This window comes from Macaca nemestrina, chromosome 12 (assembly GCF_043159975.1).
Source record: "Macaca nemestrina isolate mMacNem1 chromosome 12, mMacNem.hap1, whole genome shotgun sequence".
NCBI classification, from domain to species: Eukaryota; Metazoa; Chordata; class Mammalia; order Primates; family Cercopithecidae; genus Macaca; species Macaca nemestrina.
In genome coordinates, this window is record NC_092136.1 from 70337406 (window position 1) to 70358182 (window position 20777).

The 20777-nt window shown below is 38.4% G+C and overlaps 1 protein-coding gene and 1 long non-coding RNA gene across 2 annotated transcripts in view; one reads left to right on the forward strand and one right to left on the reverse strand.

Annotated features, from left to right (window-relative positions):
• LOC139357526 (uncharacterized) overlaps positions 1-20777 on the reverse strand; it is a 110027-nt gene that overhangs the window by 32588 nt on the left and 56662 nt on the right. The window lies entirely within an intron of this gene.
• On the forward strand, positions 7903-8850 carry LOC105468932 (olfactory receptor 52B4-like). The gene has a single exon (XM_011719423.2). The coding sequence runs from the start codon at positions 7903-7905 to the stop codon at positions 8848-8850; it is 948 nt and encodes a 315-aa protein (XP_011717725.2).

Genomic DNA, 20777 nt, shown 5'->3' on the forward strand with positions numbered 1-20777 from the left:
ATCAACTCAAGGTGGATTAAAGACTTAAATGTAAAACCAAAAGCTATAAAAGTCCTGAATGATAACCTAAGAAATACCATTCTGGACATAGGACCTGGAAAAGATTTCATGATGAAGACACCAAAGGAATTGCAACAAAAACAAAAATTGATAAATGGGACCTATTTAAACTAAAGAGCTTCCGCACAGTGAAAGAAACTACCAATGGAGTAACAAGACAACCTACAGAATGGGAGAAAATTTTGGCAGCTATGCATCTGACAAAGGTGTAATATCTAGAACAAATAAGGGAACTTAAATAACTTAACAAGCAAAAACCAAACAGCCCCATTAAAAAGTGAGTAAAGGACAAGGATGCTTTTCAAAAGAAGTCATATACGTGGCCAAGAAGCATATGAAAAACACTAAACATCACCAATCATTAGAGAAATGCAAATCAAAACCACAAAGAGATACCATCTTACACCAATCAGAATGACTACTATTAAAAAGTCAAAAAATAATGGTTGCTGGCAAGGTTTCAGTGAAAAGGGAACACTTATACACTGCTGGTGGGAATGTAAATTAGTTCAGTCATTGTAGAAAACAGCGTGGCGATTTCTCAAAGAACCTAAAACAGAATTACCATTTGATCCAGCAATCTTATTATTAGGTACATACCCAAAGGAATATAAATCATTCTATCATAAAGACACATGTGTTCGTTGTAGCACTATTCACATAGCAAAGACATGGAATCAAACTAAACGCCCACCAATAATATATTGGATAAAGGAAATGTGGTACATATATACCATAGAATACTACACAGTAATAAGAAAGAACAAGATGTCCTTTCCAACAATATGGATGGAGCTGGAAGCCATTATCCTAAGTGAACTAACACAGGAACAGAAAACCAAATGCTGCATGTTCTCACTTATAAGTGGGAGCTAAATATTGAGTACATATGGACACAAAGAAGGGAACAATAGATGTCAGGGCCTTCTTGAAAGTGAAGGGTGGAAGGAGAGTGAGAAACTACCTATCAGGTACTATGATTATTACCTAGGTGACAAAATAATCTGTGCACTAACTCCTGCATCACACAATTTACCCTATATAACACACCTGCATATGTACCACTGAACCTAAAATAAAAGTTTAGCCAGGCACAGTGGCTCATACCTGTAATCCCAGCACTTTGGGAGGCTGAGGTGGACAGATCACTTGAGGTCAGGAGTTCAAGACTTATCGGGGGAAACCCCACTCCCAATATTCAACGTGAGTTCTTTTCTATTTCCCTAAGTGTCAGCTGGTCTGAGAAATAAAGGGAAAGAGTACAAAAGAGAGAAATTTTAAAGCTGGGTGTCTGGGGGAGACATCACATGTTGGCAGGTTCCATGATGTTCCCTGAGCCATAAAACCAGTAAGTTTTTATTAGCGATTTTCAAAAGGGGAGGGAGTACACGAATAGGGTGTGGGTCACAGAGATCACATGCTTCACAAGGTAATAAAATATCACAAAACAAATGAAGGCAGGGCGAGATCACAGGACCACAGGACAGGGCAAAATTAAAATTGCTAATGAAGTTTCTGCATGCATTGTCATTGATAACATCTTATCAGGAGACAGGGTTTGAGAACAGACAACCTATCTGACCAAAATTTATTAGGTGGGAATTTCCCCATCCTAATAAGCCTGGGAGCGCTACAGGAGACCAGGGCTTATTTCATCCCTTCGCCTTCAACCGTAAAATACAGTGGCCCCCAAAGGGGCCATTTCAGAGGCCTACCCTCAGGGGCCTTTCTCTTTCTCAGGGATGTTCCTTGCTGAGAAAAAGAATTAAGCGATATTTCTCCCATTTGCTTTTGAAAGAAGAGAAATATGGCTCTGTTCCGCCTGGCTCACCGGCAATCAGAGTTTAAGGTTATCTCTCTTGTTCCGTGAGCACTCCTGTTATCCTGTTCTTTTTTCAAGATGCCCAAATTTCGTATTGTTCAACCACACATGCTCTACAAACAATTTGTGCAGTTAACGCAATCATCACAGGGTCCTGAGGTGATATACATCCTCCTCAGCTTACGAAGATGATGAGATTAAGAGATTAAAGTAAAGACAGGCATAGGAAATCACAAGGGTATTGATTGGGGAAGTGATAAGTGTCCATGAAATCTTCACAATTTATATTCAGAGATTGCAGTAAAGACAGTCATAAGAAATTATAAAAGTATTAATTTGGGGAACTAATAAATGTTCATGAAATCTTCACAATTTATGTTCTTCTACCTTGGCTTCAGCCAGTCCCTCTGTTTGGGGTCCCCAACTTCCCACAACAAAGACCAACCTGGCCAACATGGCAAAACCCCGTCTCTAGTAAAAACACAAAAATTAGCCAGGCATGGTGGTGCTCACCTGTAATCCTAGCTACTCAGGAGGCTGAGGCAGGGGAATCGCTTGAACTTGGGAGGCGGAGTTTGCAGTGAGTTGAGATTGTACCACTGCACTCCAGCCTGGGCGACAGAGTGAGACTCTGTCTCAAAAAATAATAATAAATAGATTTTTAAAAAAAAAAAAAAAAGAAAAGAAAAGAAAGAAAGAAAGAAAAAGAAAAGACAATGAGAACACCTGCTACTCAAACTTGTTTTCTAAATACTATTGACCACTAGGGAAACTTGGAGACAATTTATTCAAAGGCTGAGGCTGAAATTGTGAGATGATTTTGGAATGTCTTGTGCTAGAATGGAAGGAAGTGCCCAAAGTAATAGGAAGATGGCAAAAGTTATAAGAGCAAGTTTTCCACATGTTCTCACTCATAGATGGGAATTGAACAATGAGAACACTTGGACACAGGGTGGGGAACATCACACACTGAGGCCTGTCGTTGGGTGGGGAAATGAGGGAGGGATAGCATTTGGAGAAGTATCTAATGTAAATAACGAGTTAACAGGTGCAGCACACCAACATGGCACAGGTATACATACGTAACAAACCTGCACGTTGTGCACATGTACCCTAGAACTTAAAGTATAATAAAAAATAAATAAATAAAAAATAAAAAAGAGCAAGTTTGATATGGCTTTTCCTAGTCAAACCTGGAAGAGTTTGACTATCAAAGTAAATAATGAAAACACTAGATTACATAAATTACTGAATTAAGAAAGAATCCATGATTCCTTGCTAATACTAAACAAACAAAAAGGAAACAGGAAGCCTCTTAATTACAGTAGAATGCCAACGAATAAATGTAATGGGAAAGACTAAGTTAGAGAACTACTATTCTGCAACCATCAAAATAAATTTGATTCATGCAAGAATCAGTGAATGGTAAAACCTCTAGATGAAGGTTTGTTGGGGAACCGTACATTCTACAGTCAAAGTAACTCCCCCTAGATTATTTCACTGATGACAAGGGTGGGGGACATATATTTACAGCGGAGAAATCTGGTGAACCTGCTGTAATTAATTGATCAATGATTACATCATCAGTAATGGTACAAGAACTGTTATCAGGTACCTGCTGATATGATACAAAGGACACAGTATCACTTATGTAGTCCCTCTGGCCAAAAATGTATAACCAGAATCTAACAATCAGTAATACATCCAAATTGAGGAACATTATACAAAGCATGGACCTATGTTCTTCTTTAAAAGCGCCATTATCATGAAAGATAGTACAGATTGAAAACTGTTTCAGATTAAAGGAGAGTAATATATGGCAACTTACAATATGTGGTCCTGAACTGAAAAAAGAAAATAGGTGCTATGAAAAAGAATATAGGTACAATCAGAGAATTTTGAATATGTACTATACATTGAATTATAGATCGTATCAATACTAAATACCCTGAATTTGATAATTGCACTGCTATATGTAAAAGATTGTCCTTGTTCTTAGAAGTTATATGCTAAGCATTTAAAAATAAAGGCTCTCCATCTCTAGGCCTAAGAACATTTTTTTAGAAGTTAAAAAAATAGGGCCCCTGATCTTTCATATTTTACTCAAATGGTACAGAAAAAAATTGAATAATAACAGGAAGAGAATGTGGCCAAATGTGACTGAATCAACACCAGAGTTTTACTGAAATTCATGGTAGTAATTTTGTAGCTTTTCTGTTTTAATATTTGCAAAATAAACATTTAATGAAAAATAATATTTTATCAAGAATGTCTATAAGTAAGGAAGGGATGAAGTCTTTCTGGGTAAGCTCAACCCAGCATTTTAAATAAAAATCTATGAATTCATCATACACACATACACACACAAAGCTATTTCTTCTTTACAAATACATGTAATACATATCACTTACTTGGGCTAATTTAATAAAGACAAAACACAGAGAATATTTTAAAGTTTAGATATATGTTACCAGAAAAATATATTGGGAAATGTGATAACAGCATTAATTGTACATTTGCTGATAGCCAAAGGAGAGGAATGTGGATATTATTTCTCCTTCATAACCTGACTTATGCAAGTTCATTCGAGACATTAAAATTTTCTGACATTAGCCACCAAAATTCGTTATTTCAGTTTCCAGAATATAAAATGATATGACAAATATAATACAATTTTCATTTTAAATTTGTCTAAATTACAAAGCAAGCCTTGTGCGAATAAGTGGTTTAAAAATAACCTGTACATTGGACACGTTTTATTTGTGCTGATTTCAAACAGGATTAATATTTACTAATTCTCATTAAAATGGAAACTAATATTTGATGAAGTGACAATAACATTTTATTTATTGCAGATAATACATGTGCACGTCTAATCCAGGGATGTAGTTGCGGAGCAGGCAGTATGGGCAGGCTGAGAGAACTAGAATCATTCGACTCGTGTATGCAATACGGGGGTGTTGTTGAAAATACAGCTCTAAATCTGAGTTCTCTGGAGTGCTTTCTTCCCCTGGGGTCTCCAGGCAAATGCATAAAAATCTCTGCTCCCTCCAATGCTCAGAGTCCTCTTTGACACATTTTTTTCTAGGCTATGAAAACTGCATTTAAACCAGGTAAGTTATTCATTGATGCGGGGTGAAATTTTGGGTAGGAGAGAATGAAAATAGAGAGTATCCTAACCAGACAAGAGGGTTATGGGGCCTAAGGTAGGTGTCTGAGAACATTAGGACTTCTGTTTCTCCCATAAAGCAGTCCCCGAACTATGAGCTCCCTGGCTTCTCCTATCTGCTGCCCAAAAGAAAATTCCTCTTTGTTATCCATAAAGCACTCATCATCCATCAACATCTGGGAGCTAGTCCTCTTCCAGCTCTTTTTATTTACTTAAAAATTATGTTTTCTTTATCTGCATCTCCTTTTCCTGTATTTCTTTTCAGGGATGTGGTATGTCTAGTTGACCTCTAGCCCCCTCTGTCATTTTCATACCTGTGTAATTTCTTCCACCTCCTCCAGAATGATAGCTTTCCTCAGAGGAGCACCTAGTCCCACAGTGTTTGTGTGGCCATAGGCTGACCTTGTGGGAGTTGATGTCCACAGCAGGATTTATCCACACTTTTGAGCAACTGGTCCCCATTCAAAAACCTATGTCCCAGCACAACCCTCTCCTGGCTCTCCTGCCATGTGACTTTATTGTCAAGACAGTTTTAGCCATTACTCAGAGGGACAGATAGAGGTGGATGCATTTCCTACTTCAAAAACAGAAGTTGAGAAAGAAAAAAAAAAAAACAGAAATGAACCTGTCAGGGAAGGAATTAATGATTATGCTTACCTGCCATACACCAGGTCCTGAGTTAGGCACTGACTGAATAAACATCAGCTAGTAGATGTTTATCTGCGCTGCTTCATCCCTTGGACCCCTGAACTTCTCATTAACTCTAAATTTCTCATTACCTGAGTTCTATACCAAGTTCATCTCCTAAGAATGGGAAATGGAATGTTGAGCTTAACACCAAGCCCAGGAGGGTGTGGAAGAAAGCAGGACCCAGAGTAAAATTTCTCAACTGTGGCACGATAGACATTTGGGGCCTGATGATCCTTGATTGTGGGAGCTGTACTATTTAGCAGCATCCCTGGCCTCTACCCATTAAATGCCGGTAGCAATCACTCCCCAATTATAAGAACCAAAATGTCTCCAGGCATTGATAAATATCCTTTGGGGAACAAAATCACCACCCTCTGAAAACCACTAACCTAGAGTTTGGCCTTGAGAGTGAAAAAGCATTTCTTTCATATAAAGTGTTAGTTGCATCTCCATGGGTTTAATGAGCCTTTTGGCTACTTAACCACCTGGGTTACTCTAGGTTATCTCATTCTGAGTTAGCTTGACTTATTTTTCCCCATGGGTTATTTGGGACGGGTCCACTTGCCCCTCTTTGTCAGCACCTGAGCCCCTCTTTTTTGCAGTACTTTGGAAAGGAGGGTCTTTTCTCAATTTTTCAGCCTTCAGCTTTCCTGGGTGCACTATTTTTTTATGGCTTCACCAGAAGGCTTTCACTACTGGTGACTAAAGAGACATATCAAAGGTATCAAAATATCAACAACTGTTGAAATTTCAATTATAAACAATTTCAAACCCTTATGGCATTTTGTTTACATAGAGGGCATGGCAGCCTGCTCAGGGGCTCTCCCCCACTACCTCTTACCCCCAAACAGCAGGCCTTGTCAGTTTTCCTCAATTCATTATGGTCGCTTGCCTCTTGCCCCATTTCACAGATCAGAAAATGATGCATTCTACAATTCCAACTTCAAATCCAAGCTCTATTCCTCACTAGCTATGCCAAGTTAAGTGGCTCTCTGAAAATTTGGAGATGATAAAATCTACTTCCCTGGGTTGTTACAAGTAATAAATGAGGTACCATAAATAATGTTTTAAAATTGGTACCTGACATAAAATAGGTAATCTTTAAAGTTATTTTATCCATCCTATTTCACTGTAAAAATTTTATATCAATACATTATTTTCTTCTATTACAGAAAACACTCTACTTTACTTTTAGATTACTTCTCTCTTCTAATCCTTTCTCCAACCACTTCTAGATAAATACACCTAAGGCTCTTCCATTTAAAAGCCCATGGTGGTACTGGGTGCAGTGGCTCATGCCTATAATCACAGTGCTTTGGGAGAGTGAGATGGAAGGATCGTTTGAGGCCAGGAATTCAAAACCTGGGCAATATGGAAAGACCCTATATCTTAAAAAAAAATAATTAAAAGAATTAGCTGGGCATGGTGGCTCATGACAGTAGCCCCAGCTACTCAGGAGGCTGAGGTAGAAAAATCACTCGAGCCCAGGAGTTGGAGCCTGCAGTGAGCTATGATCATGCCCCTGCATAGCTTGGGAAACAGAAGGAGACACTGTCTCAAAAAAAAGAAAAATGATCAGCACATGGTGCATGGTGGCTGACCATTTCCTCATGAGACAGCACCAAAGCTCCTCAATTTATAATCAGAGCCAATGTGCTTTTGTTTTTATCTTCCTACCATTGCATAGTATATTGCATGTGATCACACAACTACATAGAACTACAAACTGGTTTAAATACATTAGATATTTGTATGACAACAGTCTTTCCTTAAACTCCCAAATGACTTTACCCCACACCTGATTCCCCACCTAGTTCGCCTCCACCCAATGACATCCTGCAGCCAAAGAGACCAAATTACTATCTCCATTTGTGTTCCCATAGCAGTTTTTTGTGCTACTCCTATGCTCACTTAGCATATTATTTTAATTTACAGTGTAAATTTCGATCTTGGCTATAAGTTGTTACCTTATTGAAGAAACACATAATATGTTATTTATCTTTTCATCCTATATAGTTCCCAGGACACTAACTATTGAAAAGAATCAGGCTGATGTCATAAGCCTGTGGTGACATCAAAAAAAAAAAATCTTTGAGTACGATATGAAATTTCAACCCTTCCTATAAACAAGAAGTGAGGTCCCAGGTTATCTGCTTCAGGTATGGTGCACATATTAAATCACACTGGTGTTAGCCACACAGTCTTCCGCTTGCTGGGCATCCCCGGCCTAGAGGACCAGCACATGTGGATTTCCATCCCCTTCTTCCTTTCCTATGTCACCGCCCTTCTTGGGAACAGCCTGCTCATCTTCATTATCCTCACAAAGCGCAGCCTCCATGAACCCATGTATCTCTTCCTCTGCATGCTGGCCAGAGCAGACATTGTCCTCTCCACATGCACAGTACCACAGGCTTTGTCCATCTTCTGGTTCTGTGCTGGGGACATCTCCTTGGATCGTTGCATCACTCAGCTCTTCTTTATCCATTCCACCTTCATCTCTGAGTCAGGGATCTTGCTGGTGATGGCCTTTGACCGCTACATTGCCATATGCTACCCACTGAGGTACACCACAATTCTTACAAACTCCTCTATTGGAAAAATCGGAGTGACTATCTTACTAAGAAGTTATGGTACAATATTCCCCATAATATTTCTTCTGAAAAGACTGACTTATTGCAGAAGTAACATGCTTCCACACAGTAGTTGTGAACACGTTGTCTTGGCCAAATTTTCCTGTGATGACATTCGAATAAACATCTGGTATGGGTTTTTTGTCTTAATGTCAACAGTGATTTTAGATGTTATGCTAATTTTTATTTCATATACGCTTATTCTCCGCGCTATCTTCCACATTCCATCCCAAGATGCTCGCCACAAGGCTCTCAATACTTGTGGCTCCCACGTCTGTGTCATCATTCTGTTTTATGGGCCTGGGATCTTCTCAGTCCTCACTCAGCGGTTTGGACGCCACATCTCACCCCATATCCACGTCCTGCTGGCTAATGTCTGCATCCTGGTTCCTCCCATGCTGAATCCCATCATTTATGGAATCAAGACCAAACATATCTGGGACCAGGTAACTCATGTCTTATTTCCAAAAGTGAAATGACTTTAGGAATAAAAACCAAACTACTGTTTTCTGAACTTTTCTAGCCATACATGAGGTGAACTTTAGCAGCCCTACTAAGTAAGAGACAGCTGAGACTAGATAAATATCTCAATGAGTCCATGTTTCAGGAACAAATCCACTGGGGAAATTTTGGCTTATGGGTTTCAAGGTCTCTGATCCATAATAAGGGATCGATTTCTTTGTGTCTCAGTGTATTTTCTCATTCAGAGTCTAAGGAATAAACCAGTTCACCTTTATAATTCACTACTAGTTAGTCTACAGTCGTAGACAGGCATTTGGAAAGGGATGTACTATGGATAGTTCATTCTCATTCTCTCATTCTCTCTCTATCTCTCTCTCTATCTCTCTCTCTCTCTCTCTCTCTCTCTTCATGACAGTGACATGTTTCAAAGAGTCGTATATACATTCAGGATTCAATGTCTTTCTCCCTATTTTTCTTGATCTCACTCCAGTCAGACTTTGTTCCTATGCCATTGACATTGCGGGTCACAGGGATCTCCACACTGATAATTCAATGGCCAATGATCAGTCTACATCTTATATGACACATCAGCAGCATCTGACACAGTCAACGTTCTCTCTATTCTTGAAATTCCTCAACTATCCCATCTTAGATAATATCATAGAAATAAAATCTGTATAAAAATCACCCACTTTTTCCATAGAGATATTCACTAATATCATTTTATAGATTGCTATATATTGTGATGGTTAATACTGGGTGTCAACTTGATTGGAATGAAGGATCACCTAGATAGCTGGTAAGTATTGTTTCTGGGTGTGTTTGTGAGGGTGTTGCCAGAGGACATTTGAGTCAGTGGATTGGGAGAGGAAGACCCACTCTCAATGTGGATTGGCACCATCCAATCAGCTATCAGCACAGCTAGAACAAAGCAGGTGGAAGAAGGAGGGATAAGCTGGCTTGCTGAGTCTTCTGGCTTTCATTTTTCTCCCACGCTGGATGCTTCTCTCTGTTCCTCCTTTCCTTGGACATCAGACTCCAGGTTCTTCGGGTCTTGGACTCCTGGACTTACACAAATGTTTGCCAGGGACTCTCGGGCCTTTGCCACAGACTGAAGGCTGCACTGTTGGCGCCCCTGCTTTTGAGGCTTTTGGAGTTGGACTGAGCCACCACTGGCTTCCTTCTTCCTCAGTTTGCAGACAGCCTATCATGGGGCTTCACCTTGTGATTGTGTGAGTCAGTTCTCCCTAATAACTCCCCTTCATATATACATTTGTCCTATTCTGTTTCTCTGGAGAATCTTGACTAACACAATTGCATACTGTATATGTGTGTGCAGGTAACATATTTTTGTAGTTGGATTACCTTACTCTTCCAAAATGTACCTTTTTCATTTAGCAAATTAATGTTGGACTTATACCAAAAATACAGACATTTGCAGGCATTTTTAATGCCTCTCTATTGTATTCAGTACAAGAATGTGCCATGTATAATTTGGCCAAGTATACTCTTTTTAAAAACCATTTCTCGGCCAACCGCGGTGGCTAGTAGATTATTGTTTAATATTTACTGCTAAGTAATTGACAGTGTAAATAAAATTGTCATGAACATAAGCAGTAATAAACGTTTGCTGTACTTTGTGTACTTGTGGTACACTATAATAAGAGTCTTGAAAAACTGTAATGTGCATATTTGTAACTAAGTTGTGACTAGGTGGAATATGTGTTTTATGATTTGTTTGTTTTATTTATATTTATTTATATAACTGACAAAAAAGTTATATTTACTAATTATGTACACAATATTTTAAAACATTTATATATTATGGAATGACTAAATCAAACTGATTAACCTATGCATCACCTCACAAACTTAACATCATTTATGGTGAGAATAGTTAAATCTACTCTCTTAGCAATTTTTAAGAACACAATACATTGTTATTAATTACAGTCCCCATGAGCATAGGCTGTTTTTCCATTTGTTTGTGTTACCTACAAATTCTTTCATCAGTGCCTTGTAGTTTTTCTTGTAGAGGTCTTTCACCTCCTTGGTTAAATATATTCCTAGGTAATTTTTTTGTAGTTATTGTAAATGAGATTGCCGTCTTGATTTGGTTCTCAGCTTGATTGTTATTGGTGTATAGAAATGCCACTGATTTTTTTTTTGTATGTTGATTTTGTGTCCCGAAACTTTACTGAATTCAGTTATCAAATCTAAGAGTTTTTTGGTGGAGTCTGTAGTGTTTTCTAGGTATAAGATCATATGATCAGTAAACAGGAATAATATGACTTCTTTTCCAGTTTGGATGCCTTTTAATTCTTTCTCTTGCCAAATTGCTCTGGCTAGGACTTCTGGTACTATATTGAATGAGAGTAGTAATTTTTTTTTTATTATACTTTAAGTTCTAGGGTACATGTGCATAACGTGCAGGTTTGTTACATATGTATACTTGTGCCCTGTTGCTGTGCTGCACCCATCAACTCGTCAGCACCCATCAACTCATCATTTACATCAGGTATAACTCCCAATGCAATCCCTCCCCCCTCCCCCCTCCCCATGATAGGCCCCGGTGTGTGATGTTCCCCTTCCCGAGTCCAAGTGATCTCATTGTTCAGTTCCCACCTATGAGTGAGGACATGCGGTGTTTGGTTTTCTGTTCTTGTGATAGTTTGCTAAGAATGATGGTTTCCAGCTGCATCCATGTCCCTACAAAGGACACAAACTCATCCTTTTTGATGGCTGCATAGTATTCCATGGTGTATATGTGCCACATTTTCTTAATCCAGTCTGTCACTGATGGACATTTGGGTTGATTCCAAGTCTTTGCTATTGTGAATAGTGCCGCAATAAACATACGTGTGCATGTGTCTTTATAGCAGTATGATTTATAATCCTTTGGGTATGTACCCAGTAATGGGATGGCTGGATCATATGGTACTTCTAGTTCCAGATCCTTGAGGAATCGCCATACTGTTTTCCATAATGGTTGAACTAGTTTACAATCCCACCAACAGTGTAAAAGTGTTCCTATTTCTCCACATCCTCTCCAGCACCTGTTGTTTCCTGACTTTTTAATGATTGCCATTCTAACTGGTGTGAGATGGTATCTCATTGTGGTTTTGATTTGCATTTCTCTGATGGCCAGTGCTGATGAGCATTTTTTCATGTGTCTGTTGGCTGTATGAATGTCTTCTTTTGAGAAATGTCTGTTCATATCCTTTGCCCACTTTTTGATGGGGTTGTTTGTTTTTTTCTTGTAAATTTGTTTGAGTTCTCTGTAGGTTCTGGATATTAGCCCTTTGTCAGATGAGTAGATTGCAAAAATTTTCTCCCATTCTGTAGGTTGCCTGTTCACTCTGATGGTAGTTTCTTTTGCTGTGCAGAAGCTCTTTAGTTTAATGAGATCCCATTTGTCAATTTTGGCTTTTGCTGCCATTGCTTTTGGTGTTTTAGACATGAAGTCTTTGCCCATGCCTATGTCCTGAATGGTACTACCTAGGTTTTCCTCTAGGGTTTTTATGGTATTAGGTCTAATATTTAAGTCTCTAATCCATCTTGAATTAAAAGTAGGCATTCTTGTGTTACTCCAGTTCTTACAGGGAATGCTTTCAACTTTCCCCACTTAGTGTAACATAGGCTGTATATTTGTCATATGTAGCCTTTATTATTTTGAGGTATGTTCCTTCAACATGTAGACTGTTGAGGGTTTTTATTATGAACAGATACTAGATTTTATCAAATGCTTTTTCTGCATCTATTGAGATTGTCATATGGTTTTTGTCCTTAATTTTATTTATGGGATGAATCACATTTATTAATTTGCATATGTTAAGCCATCCTTACTTACCCGGAATAAAACCCATTTGATCATGGTGTATTATCTTTTGATGTGCTGTTGAAATTTGTTTTCTAGTATTTTCTTGAGGATTTTTATGTCTACATTCATCAAGGATATTAGTCTATAGTTTTCTTTCATTGTTGTTATGTCCTGTCTAATGTTCATATCAGGGCGATATGGGCTCCATAGAATAAGTTAGGGAGAATTTCCTCCTCCTTGATTTTTTTGGAACACTTTCAGGGAGCTTAGTACCAGTTCTTCATTGTACATTTGGTAGAATTTAGCTACGAATTCATCTGGTCTAGGGTTTTATGATTGGGAATTTTTAAATTACTGATTCAATCTCACTACCCACTATTGATCTGTTCAGCATTTCTATCTTTTCCTTGTTCAGTCTTGGGAGGTTGTAGGTTTCCAGGCATTTATCCATTTCTTCTAAGCTTTCTAGTTTGTGAGTGAATAGCTGTTCATGATAGTCTCTGATGATCTTTTAAATTTCTGTGGTGTCAGTTTTGACGTTTCCTTTGCTTTCCTCATTTTTTTTTTATTTGGACCTTTTCTTTTCTTGGTTAGTCTAGCTAGCCATATATCAGTTTTGTTTATGTTTTCAAAGAACAAGTTTTCATTTTCAGAAGCAAAGCTTTGTAAATTTTTTTGTCTCTGTTTTTTTGTCTCTGTTTCATTTAGTTTTGCTCTGATTTTTGTTATTTCCTATCTTCTGCTACCTTTGGGTTTGGTTTGTTCTTGTTTTTGTAGTTCCTTGAGGTACAACACTAGGTTATTAATTTGTAATCTTTCTTTTTTGATGTAGGCATTTAATGCTCTAAACTTCCCTCTTAACACTGCTTATTCTGTATCCCAGAGGTTTTGGTCTATTGTGTTATATCTCATTGTGGGTTTGATTTGCATTTCCCCGACAATTAGTGATATTGAGCATTTTTTCATATACCTGCTGGCCATTTGTATTTCTTTTAAGAAATGTCTATTTCAGTCCTTTGCCCATTTTAAAATCTGATTATTTGCTTTTTTGCTACCAAGCTATTAGAGTTTCTTTTACATTATTGATATTAACTTCTTGCTTTTCAGAAATTCTGTCATTTGTGGTAACATGGATGAACCTGGAGGACAACATGTTGACTAAAATAAGCCAGGCATAGAAAGACAAATACCACATGATCTCACTCATTTGTAGAATATAAAGCTGATCTCACAGAAGTAAAGAGTATAATAATGGTTAACAGATGCTGAGGGGGAAAAGTGGGAGGGGATAATGGGGAAGAGATTGGTCAACAGGTACAAAATTATAGTTACAGAGGTAGAATAAGTTCTGGTGCTCTATAGCAACAGTAGAGTGTCTATAGTAAACAATGTTATAGTGTATATATCAACGTAACTAGAAGAGGGGATTCTGAATATTCTCACTTCAAAGAAGTGAGGGATATACTAAATATCATGATTTGATATTACAGTTTTAACATTTATCAAAACATCATACTGTACCTCATAAATATGTACAATTATAATTCATCAATTTTTTAAGATATCTACCTTTTAAGAAAATTTGAAGTATACAATAAAGTTTTGTTAACTGTACCCACATTGTTATATATTATGTCTCCGGAACTTATTCATCTTGTATAACTAAAATATTGTATTACAGCTATCTATAACATCCAGACCCGCTCAGGGACAGTTTCTATTGACTGCATTTTTCTTATATTCAGGTCACACTTTCTTGGTTTTTTTGTATGTTTCATAACTTTTTTTAAAAACTGGCATTTTAGATTATGTATTTTAGCAGCTATTATTATTTCTTTCCAAGAAGGTTGCATTTTTTTAAATTTGCTTATTTGTCTCCTTAGTAACTTCGCTTGACTAAATCTGCAGTCTGTGTTCTCTCTGGTGTGCAACTGCTAAGGTATCTTTTCTGTTTCTATTAATATCATTTTAATTTGTAAGCCGAGATTCCTAGGAGTTACTCTTGTGTCTGCATAACATTCATCAGTCAGTGACTGATCCAAAGTTACACTCAAATGCATGGGTGTGCTTCACATATTTCTTCCAGTTTCTCTCTCTCCCTGCCCCTCTTCGGGAATTCCAGTTACACATATGTTAGACTATTTGTTTTATATTGTCCCATAACTTTTGGACACTCTGTTCTAGAGTGGTTTTTTATTTGTTTATTAATTTTTGTTGGTTTGGTTTGGTTTTCATAGGTCTTCTTTTGCATTATTTTTATTCTCTTTGCATTTTAGTTAGAGTAATTTCTATTGATCTGTCCTCAGGTTCATTGATCCTTTATTGGCTGTGTCAGGTATACTTATTAGCACATCAAAAGCATTCTTCCTTTCTGTTATATAGTTTCTTATTTTTAGAACGTCCATTTTATTATTTCCTATAGTTTTGTTCTTTTTCTTGAAAGTGCACATCTAATTATGCATATTTTTACCTTTTCCTCTAGTATATTTGGAATTTTTTTTTTTTTTTTTTTTTTTTTTTTTTACTTTAAGTTCTGTGATACATGTGCAGAATGTGTAGGTTTGTTACATAGGTATACATGTGCCGTGGTGTTTTGAGGCACCTATCAACCCATTACCTAGGTTTTAAGCCCCACATGCAGTAGGTATTTGTCCTAATGCTCTCCCTCCCCTTGATCCCCAACCCCCAACAGGCCGCAGTGTGTGATATTCCCCTCCATGTGTCCATGTGTTCTCATTGTTCAACTCCCACTTATGAGTGAGAACATGTGGTGTATTTGGAATTTTAATCGCATTTTAAATTTTCTACTTCATGGTTCTAGAATCAGTTCAATTTCTCTTTTTCAGTTTGTTATTTTGCCTCTTGACCATGTGTTTTTTCATGTGTGTGTGTGTGTGTGTGTGTGTGTATTTCTCATAACTTTTGTTAAGAGTCAAATGTAGATGATAGATACTGGAAAAAAAGAAGATCTTGTCTTTTGCTAGGCCTTTAGCACGGGTATTAATAGATCAATCTAGTCAGAAGTTGAGATGGTTTAGGCTTTGTTGTTTTTATGATGATCTGGAATAAACTACATGTTTAGTAGCCTCTACTGTTACTCTCTTAGACTATTTCTACTGCTATAAAAAAATGCCTGAGACTGGACAATTTATAAATAATAGAAACTTATTTCTCACAGTTTTTGAGCCTGGAAAGTGCAAAATCAAGGTACTTGCAGGTTTGGCATCTGGTGAGGGCCTAGTCTGTTCTTCCAAGATGCCACCTTGAACACTGTGTCTTCACAAGACAAAAGAAACAGAAGAGCAAAAAGGGCCTAGGCTAGTTCCCTCCAGCCCTTTGATAAGCTCACTAATTCCATTTAGGAAGGCTCTGCCCTCAGGACTTAATCACATCCTAAAAGCCTTGCCTCTTAATATTGTCACATTGGTGGTTGAGTTTTAACATATGAATTTTGGGGAATATATTTAGACCATAACTTTCCATCCTTAACCCACCAAATTCATTTCCTTCTCACACACAAAATACATTCATTCCATCTTAATAGCCCCAAAAAGTTATAACTCGTTCCAGTACCAATCCAAAATTCTCAGGTCTAGAGTCCCATCTAAATCAGACATTAGTGAGACCCAAGGTACAATTTTTCCTGAGGCAAATTTCTCTCTAGCTATGAGCTTGTGAAATCCAATGTGTTATGTGTTTCCAAAATACAATAGTGAGACAAGCATAGAATAGACACTCATTCCAAAAGGGAGAAATAGTCAAGAAAAAAAGAGGGGTAATGGGTCCCAACTAAACCCAAATCCAAACAAGGTAAATAATATTAAAACTTTAAGCTTGAGAATAATTTTTGACTCCATGACACACTGGGGTGGCGGTTGGGTCCCAAGGCTTCAGGGCACCCGACCTCCATGTCTTTGCCGGATGCGGCCCATGTTGTGGCTCTCGCAGGTTGGAGTTCAGTGCCTGTGGCTCTCTCGAGCTAGAATTGCACCTTGGTGATTCCACAGGTCTGGAGCGTTGGGGGCAGCCCAGCCCTACAGTTCTTTTGGGCATTACCCGAGTGGAACTGTGAGGTGGCTCCACTACTATGACTCCACTAGGCATTACCCTCTCTGGGTGACTCTGCCCCTGTGGCAGTTCTCTCTGTGGGCACTGCACTCCAGCCAGGGCGACAGAGACTGTCCCAAAAAAATAGAAAAGACAATAGATCTGGACAGACATCTCATCAAAGAAGATATACAGACGGCAAAGGAGCATATGAAAAGGTGCTCAACATCATATGTCATTGGAGAATTACAAATTTACACAACATGAGATACCACTACATATCTATTAGAATGGTGAAAATCCAAAACACTGACAACAGTAAATGCTGGGGAGGATGTGGGACAACAGGAGCTCTCATTCACTGCTGATAGGAATGCAAAATGGTACAGCCACTTAAGAAGGCAGCTTGGCAGTTTCTTACAAGACTAAGCATACTCTTACCACACAATCCAGCAAGCACGCTCCTGGGTATTTACCCAAATGAGTTAAAAATGTATGTCCACACAAAAACCTGCACACAGATATTTATAGCAGCTTTATTCATAATTGCCCAAACTGGAAGCAATCAAGATGTCCTTCAGTCAGTGTATGCACAAGTAAATTGCAAAAAAAGCAAAAAACAAATAATAACACCTAAATAAAAGGTATTCAGGTCAGAAAGGAAGATGTAAACCTGTATTTATTAACAGATGACATGGCTGTGTATATAAAACAAAAAAAAATCCTAAGAATCTACACAACACTTGGGATTAATAAATGGATTTAGCAAGGTCAGGGACACAAGTTTTAAATACAAAAATAAATTATACTTTATATAAAACCAGCAAATAATTTAAAATACAATTACAAACAATTTTATTTATTATAACACTAAAACAAAGCATAAAATATCTAAATTGTATGGCTGGGTGCAGTGACTCTTGTGTGTTATCCCAGCACTTTGGGAGGCCAAAGCGGGCGGACTGCTTGCACTCAGGAGTTCAAGACCAGCCTGGGCAACATGGTGAGCCCCATCTCTACTAAAAATACAAAAATACTTGGCTGGGCATGGTGGTACACGCCTGCGGTCCCAGCTACTCTGGAGGCTGAGGTGGGAGGATCTCTTGAAAGCAGGAGGGGTAGGGGGGACAGTGGTGGAGGTTGCAGTGAGCCAAGAGCCGAGATCGCACCACTGCACTCTAGCCTGGATGACAGAGCGAGACCCTGTCTCCAAAAAAAAAAAAAAAAAATCTAAATTTTAGTGGAGCTTAACATCTGAATGGGATCAGAGAAAGAGACATGGCCCAGCGGGCAAGTTGGTCAGTTGAAAACAATGCAGTTTTGGAATAGCAAAAACCTGAGGGTCCCACAGGGCACTCTTGGGAGTGCTAATTAATTATTTACAAGAGTCAAAGGATCTTATGGAACACACCCAAAGGATCTTGGAGGATGCTAAGCAGATGTGGGGCACTTTAACAGTCATGTCAATGGGGCATACAGTACTAGCAGAATGTTTAGAAAAACTATTCCTTTCCAAGAAAGACCATCCTTCTATTTAGCCCTCAACTAAACTCACTTGGTGAATCAAATTAAAAATCCAACAGAAGGACTCTAAAAAGTCTTGACAGAAAGCAGTTTTCTAGCCTCTCTCACAGTTCAACAAGACCAGAGATGGCCAGAGGCCCCACAAGCCAAATCATTAGCACCTAGTAACTATTATTACCACTAAACATGTCCCTGGAACTGAGAAATACCCTGTGACAAACAAAAAGATATTTCTTAAACGTAAAACTGTTTCTCCTTTACAAATATGTATATATACACTTACTCGGACTAATTAAATGAAAAGAACAAAAAGATACGAAAAGGATACATAAAGAAAGGGATAAGTTTATCAGCAGGAAGAGCTTTAGTGAATAAGATAACTGAAAATTAAATGTAGATGATTTGGTGGCCAAAGAAAAAGAGGATACAGGATGTTTTTCTTTTTTTTTTTTTTTACTTTCCATATATTACTGTATTTAATCTTCACAATGGCTCTAAAAGTAGGTACTGCTAATATCCCCATTTAACAAGTGAGGAAACTGAGACTTAGAGATATTGTTTCCGTAGGTCACTGTCCGGTTAACTGTGAAAAATAAGGGATTTTGGTATTGCTGAGTGTTGCCTACATGAGTAGGAGGAATCGTGGTGTTGTGCCATTTGGGGGCGGTTTGGTTTTGATTCACTAAGCAGGAAGATGTTAGTGAAGTTTAGGGGCAGAAGGTGATGTGTTTAGAGCAGTGTTTTAGGACAATTAGTCAGCTCTATCCACAATGTATTGAAGCAGGAAGATTGGTGCTCTGAAGACCAGCTAGGAAGGTATTATGTGGTTCAGAGGAGAGGAGATGAGTATTTGAATTGGGTGGTGGCAGGAGGTCTGGGAACGAGGGGATAGATGCAAGAGGCTGTCAAAGGAAGAGGGCATGGTCTCTGAATGAATACCAAAGTGAAAGAAGGATGAAGGACTCAAAAACTGATTTCAGGATTTCAGAGTTGAGCAATGAAGGAATTATGAGGCCTTCAGCAGAAATGGAAAGTGAGCAGGTGGAGCTTGTTTTGTTGGAAGAGGAGTAGAGTAGGTGCCTTGAGCTTTAGTACAGAATCTCTGGGTGGACTTATAGAGCAGACTGGCAAGAGGTCAGTTTTAGGGGCAGAGATTTGGGCAACACCTGCCAAGTTGTGATAGTTGTAATCTTGGAAGTGTGTGCTTCCAGGCTGGGCTCCTAAAGCTGTGGGGTTCAACCTTGAACCATCCCTTGGGGCTTGGCTTGCTCATCCCATACCTCTATCTCAGGCCTGTCAGCTAGTCCAGGTTGAAACCTAGTATGGGATAGAAAACAGCATCCTTCCTCAAGACGCTTTTCTGATATCTTCTACAAGTTTGTCAAAATAACTACACAAATCTAAAATTATTATGAGAAAATGGTGTCCCCTGAAGTTGTGCAATATGCACAACAAGCACCAGCCAGTTGATCTTGACTTACAGAAGTAGGTAAAATCGATTTTTAAGTGATATTTGGGTATTCTCATGTAAATATTTAAAATATTATTATTACAAATACCAAAGTTTGAATATTTTTTGAAAATGTTATAAATTTAATTCAAGTTCCAAAGGAACACTTTTGATAAAATGTGTTTTTTAAATAATTAATATTATTTTCAGGCTGGGCATGGTGGCTCATGCCTGTAATCCCAGCATTTTCGAAAGCCAAGATGAGAGGATCACTTGAGGCCAGGAAATCGAGACCAGCGTGGGCAACATAGGGAGACCCTGTCTCTACAAAAAAAATTAAATATGTAAAATGTTAAAAAGAAAATGGGATTAATGTTCCCCAGTACCCATAAAATGGAAACAGGAATAATTGGTGTGGCGATGCTGATACTCTTGTGTTAGGAATAAGTACATGAGCATCCTTAAGAAGGGATGGAGGTTTAGAGGAAAAGGTGGACTAAGCAGGCTTGGAGAGCAGTAATGACTTGGCCAACCTGTATGGAATTGAGTTCTATATTTGGGCTCCCTGGGATAATAGCTGCCCCTCAGGCTTTCGGGCCAACACATAAAATCTCACTTCCCTGTCACCCATCATTCTGACAGCCTTGTTGTCAGTCATCCCATTCCAGTCCAAGAGAACTCCTTTTAAAACAGGTAAGTGATTTTTTTTTTTTGCTGTGAGTAAAATTTCAGTCTAGATAGGAAAGGCCCTATCTAGACTAGATGTTATGCGACCTAAAGTAGGTGGCTGAAAATATTAGCACTATTGTCTGGAGCTGGGTAGACAGAGTTGGAGAGACTAAAGCATTGTGGGTTAGAGCCACTTGTACTGGCTCATCTGTGCATATTCCTTGCAAACTTCACATTCAGTGATGTCACGTTGATATCTTGAAAATGACCTTAGTGGGAGTACATACACTGCCAAAATTGGCAAACACTACAATGCTGGGTTTTAATTGATTGGCTGATCCTTGTGTGTGTACTTTTGCTGGGTTACCAGCACACCACCAAACCACAGTCATAAATATGGGCTATGCCAGTAGAATGGAAAATGCTGTCTGGGA